Source organism: Echinops telfairi, unplaced genomic scaffold, assembly GCF_000313985.2.
Source record: "Echinops telfairi isolate 266 unplaced genomic scaffold, ASM31398v2 ScPeMD7_7458;HRSCAF=8496, whole genome shotgun sequence".
Lineage (NCBI taxonomy): Eukaryota > Metazoa > Chordata > Mammalia > Afrosoricida > Tenrecidae > Echinops > Echinops telfairi.
Genome location: NW_022111358.1, coordinates 38,872,853 through 38,878,244, shown reverse-complemented (window position 1 = coordinate 38,878,244; position 5,392 = coordinate 38,872,853). Strand labels below are relative to the sequence as shown.

At 47.3% G+C, this 5,392-nt stretch overlaps 1 protein-coding gene across 1 annotated transcript in view; it reads right to left on the bottom strand.

Moving 5' to 3' along the window:
* The window catches only part of GNA13 (G protein subunit alpha 13), a 44,039-nt gene extending 39,979 nt beyond the window's left edge, over window positions 1-4,060 (bottom strand). The window contains exon 1 of the mRNA XM_004709178.2: window positions 3,835-4,060. Within this exon, the coding sequence (XP_004709235.1) occupies window positions 3,835-4,059 (225 nt within the window). The 5' untranslated portion in view covers window position 4,060. The remainder of the gene's footprint in view (window positions 1-3,834) is intronic.
* Between the last annotated feature and the right edge of the window lie 1,332 nt (window positions 4,061-5,392).

Sequence of the window (5,392 nt, the reverse complement as noted above, 5' to 3'; positions counted from 1 at the left end):
CCTCTTTCCTACCCACTCTCCCTCTACCCTCCCAGTATCACCACTCACATCACTGGTTGTGTAGGGATCATCCGCCCTGGATTCCCTGTATTTCCAGTTCCTATCTGTACCTGTGTACAGGGAGGAATAAATTTGATTTGCAGGAATAACTTTAATAAGCAATCATTTAGAGAAACAAAAGGGCCAGTTTTAGTTACTTTCTTTTTCAACTCTTCCCATTTTCCCTGACGTTTCCTATTTCTAGCCATGGTTCAAGACTGTACGTGGCTAGATATCACAGCAGAGAACGAAGGATAGCAGAAACTGAAAGAAACTAGTTGGAAACAATCCCTCTTTCTCAGAAGGAACTGAATGCAGAATGTCTCTCTTCTCAAAGAACCACAGGGATTGGAGGGAGGGTCAAGGATTGCAGAGGGAAAGTAAGTGCTAAGCCCTAAGGGGCAAAAGGCAGACAAGACATATCCCAAGAGGTTCCAAGGGGGTACACGAGCCCTGGCCATATGCCAACAACCCCAAGCCAGCGACTAGGATGAGGGGCAGGAGCAAACACTCTAATGAGCGTGCAGGGCACAGAGAGCCCAGTCCACCTGTGAGGGTGTGGAAAACAGAGCTCACCGGGCGCCGGCCCCAATTCCGAAGGCAGGTTCTCTGGTGATGGAGGCTGGGAACCGCCTTGTGCCGGTTCACTCATTTACTATTTCTCTCCCCCTACCCCACATCCCAGGTGAACCTCACATGCAAGGGGGCCATGGGCAACATTCGATCACATCAAAACCTGGTTGCCAATGCTCTACAGAAAGGGCAAAGCTTCAATGGGCAGATGGGGTCAGGATGAGTCTCGGTAGAGGGAGTGGGATTCTCCGCCTGGAAGCGGAAAATCGGGTTCTGTAGGAATTAAAAGGCTGTAGAATGGACCTCCTGGAGGCCCACTACTGAAATAGAAGCTCAAGTCTGGCTGGAAACTAATGGAAAACAGGCAATGGTTTCTGAGCAAGCCCATGCTGAGACGCCCTGATGGTCACCTACAGGAGAGAGTAAGGAGGCTGGGACTGGGAAATGGGCCTTGTGTAGACAGGCAGGAAGAACGGAAGGTGACTGAGAGAAATTTTAAACACGTCCTGTGTGCTCCCAATGCCCAGCAACACTACCGTAGGCACCCAACTCACCCAAAAGAAGGGTAGACGTTTTGATTCAACATACTCACTGAGCAGATGCACCAGGTGTTGTTAACCACACCGAGCATATGCTGAGGGCAAAAGATCCTACCTACAGGAGCTTAGTATCTAGACCTTGCCGTGTGTGTGTGTGTGTGTGTGTGTGTGTGTGTGTGTGTGTAATCCTCAAGTCAAGAGCCAGGCCATTCCTCATCCTGTGTGGTTTGACCTACCTGCTCTTCGTGAGAAAGCACTGCTGAGGAGTGTTTGCTGAACCTTGTGACGTAACATGAGGCTGTGAGATACAAAATCTGAGAGAAGCCGGTGCAAACCAACTCTCATGAAATGGATTCCAGACAAACGTGGAACTTTCCGGCTGAGCGCTCAGTAGGCTGCAACAGCCCGTTCACGCATTCCGTCAGTATGTGCCCTTGTTGCAGGCACAAGGTGCCTCCTGGGCCGGGAAGGCTGCATAGAGGCCCGAGAAAACAATGCAGAGTGCTGCAAAGAAGAGAAAACTGACCAGAGGGCAAAAGACCAGGAGAAGTGTAGGAAATGGACGGAGGTCTCTTATACATTAAACTCCTAATTCCCCACATACCCTGGTGTCACTGCCTCCATTAACAGCAGTGCAAGACAGTCCCTGCCTTCCAGAAATAGAAGGAAGAGACTAGATACAGAGAGAAGAAGATAAGACAGTAAACAATGAAGTGCACTGAGTCATAATTCAAAGAAAATGAGGATTAAGATGTTAGTTTTTAATAAAGCGATCATGAAGATTTTCTCAGAAGTGTACTACCCAAGGCGGCTTTGGAAGACCCAGTAAGAGGGCAGGATGCTGCTGTAGCCCTCTCCCTAACCACACCCATGACACGGATGTGGATCACTGCCGTGTCTGTGACATCACCACTTAACCTTCTAAGCCCTTTTACTTTTCACTGTCACTTGATCTTGATCACAGGACAGCTAGACATTTGGGAACTGAACTACCTACAACCTGTACATGAGCCTAGATTCCGATCACTGCTGGAATTTTTCAGGGTCTTTGATAAATAAAACCCCCAATTCAACCCAAGTTTTCATAAGGAAATTAAAAATCACTTGATTAAAAACCTCTTGTATTATTCTTTCTCTCTCTCTAACCTGGATCAGAGCCTCTCCTGTCTACCCACTCTTCAATGCTGTCTAACTGCTACAAGTATTAATGGGCTGTCTCATTCACCGCTGGGAGGAATAAATAAATGTAAAAGAAATTATTTTGCTTTCAATGAAGGAACGTTCCATGCTGTGTGGTTAAGCATCTAATACAAAAAAGCACATTGCAGAATCATAAAAAGCACATTTTCTGTTAAGCCAGATTACAAATGTCAATCTCCCTCTATACTACACCTAGCTGTCCAATGAAACAAGTACCCCTGGTTACCACGAGGTGGCTTCAAAAAGTTCACGGAACAAAGGAATTAAAAGGCAACCCAGTTGTTCCGTGGTTTGCTGGTTTTCTGAGTCCCTTCTATATGGCACATTTGAACAACTAGATTCAGTGACTAAACTCTAAGGACTACTTTTTTAGAAGGGTTAATATCGTCATTATAATTTGGAGAAAATGACCTTTTAAAAAGAATTTTTTAAAAAGAATAAATTAGGAGAAAATACCTATGAGAATCCCAACTTTCAAAGTGGAAAAAAATGACCCATTAAATAGAACAGCTTCCCAAAATCTGTAGTGGTTACCACATTGCTTAGTAAAAAGTTTACAGACAAAAGGGCTTCAAAAGAGAAAACAAAAGTCCATTATCTTTCAATTTCCCCAAGAACATTTTGAAACCTTCACTTACACAGCAGAGCGCCTGTGGGTGATGAGCCACCCATCCCCAAGCGTGTCTTTCAGTCCAATTGGTTGTTACAGCCGACAGGGGCACTGTTCTTATTTCAGCCCCACTTTCGTCCAGGAAAGGAGCCCTGGTGGGGTCATGGGTTAGGCACTGGGCTGCGAACCACAAGGTCAGAACCCACCAGCGGCTCCGAGGGAGAACGACGAGGCCTTCTGCCCCTGTGGAGGGGCAGCCTCACAGACCCACAAGGGAGTCCTGCTCTGTCCTATAGTCAGTATGAGTTGAATTCGACCCATGGCCGTGGGGTTGGGTTGGAATGGCTTAGTGCTAGGAGGAGCCCTGGTGGTGCAGGGGTCAAAGTGCTTGGCTGCTAACATAGGCCAGTGATTTGAACCCACCTGCTACTCCATAGCTTCCATAAAAATGTAGTCTTGGGAACCCTACAGGGATTTCTACTGCGTCCCTGAGGGCTGGCTCTGAGGTACAATCATCTAGGTGGCAGAGGATTTGCTCTTAGTGCAAGAAAAGATGGGAAGTCTCGTCAATGGCCTAAAAGCTGCAGGTGTAGTAGGTGAAGAAGGGGATGAAGCAGCTGTACTCCAGCAGGGACGCCTGTTTCCACGCGAGGGCAGACTAATAATAGGGTGAATAAGGAGTTATCCACAGTTGATCCAAGTTCGGCTCTAACCCCAGAGACTTACAGTATGGCAATCCATAATTTCTGAGGCCACAATTCTGGACACCGTGTACCTTGGAAGCCACAGAAAAAATGGCTAAAAACAAGTATGACTAAATGCCATTAATCATTAAAATCAAGTCACAGTATTTGAAAGGCTCAAGTCTCTTACCAGTTGGAACTCTCGGCGCCGGTCATAAGCGTTCTGTATGCCACTATCTGCCCAAAGCCCTCGGATGGCAGGGAGGTATTCCAAAAACACCCTTGTCTCCACCATGCCCTGGGCCACCATGGGCGAGCGGGTGTCAAAGGCCATCATCTTGTCTCCGTGGAACTGGTTTGAATGATCACCCCATGGAATATGAAGTTTCTCTCGAGCATCTACCAGCACCCTCATGCCTGTGGTAAAGAAGAAATGGGGGGGAGCATGAAGAGAAGTTACTAGGCATCTCATCTGTTTTAGTTCTTAAAAACTACGATTGCTTCCTGGACTTAACTACTACTCCCAAAATGGAGTCCAACATCAGCCCTCCCCTCTCTCACCCCCACTCCCCCCAAAAAACACCTCTAGGAACTGCTCGTTCTCGTAAAGCCAGAGCCTTGAAGAGCCAGCGTTCGGCCTAGGAACACACGTGCTCTTTCTAGAAGAGCTGAACATGTTCTATAGCTTCTGGAGCGAAGCAGGCCCATCTAAGGAAGTGCGCAGCCAAGCCTGCCACCATCCAGGCTCTGGTAGGGATCGCTAGTCTGTCTAAAGATGGACAGATGAAAGGCCAAGGACTAAATCCTGCTGCTTGGTCAGTTCCTCAGCACGCTGCCAAACCCCAACACTGAGGCTTCTAAAACACATTTAAAACCTGCTCAAGCGTCCAACCAGTCTAAGTCATTGGATGACCTCTCTGAGTCCCCCCAAAGGGAGGAAGACCAACTGCAAAAAGAAGAACAGGCGTTTCAACTCAGAGAGGCTAATTCAAACCCAGTTTTCCTGTCACTGAAATGTTTGCACCTGCACAGTCAGGCGCCTATGAGGAAGTCACCTGTTTGGATAAGTGAAAAACTGCTTTGCAGTCATTTTGGGGGATCAAATACACATACACCCCTGTGTCTAATAACTTCATCGTATAATAATCAATGCTGAAAACCAGTCACATGTAGGGTGCAGCTGCATTAAGACCCAGCTGTTTACCTGGCCTACATAATCAGTTAAAAAGTTGACTGTCTTCATTAAGCCAGTTTCCACACAGCAGGGCACACAGTACCTTCGATGAAAGGCCAGCAGGGCTATACCCCAGGCCTGAAAGGTCTCCTTTACTAGGTTGTGTGCTAACCATTAAGGCAGACTAAATACAACTATTTTTCATGGCTTACCTGGGGAGGTAGCCGGGCTAGAGCTGACCAGTACTGTAAGCCTCAGGCCGAGCCTTTCCCCTGGTTCCTAACCCACATGGCCTCCCTCCCTGGGCAGGTTCCCTCTACCCAGTCCTGGGAAGGGGGAACAAAAGTAATGCCCAAGAGTTACATAAGTACTTCCCGAACAAAAAGCCCATTTAAATCACCAATACCACCACAAAACAGTTTGGAACGATATGAAATCTGCAGCAAACCTCAAGGTCAGCAGTTCAAAACTACCAGCCCGTATGTGAGGGAAAGATGAGGCTTTCTACAGTTAAGTCTCAAAATTCACGAGTGCAGTTTTCCTCTGTCTAACGAGGTGGCCCGAGTCATGAAAG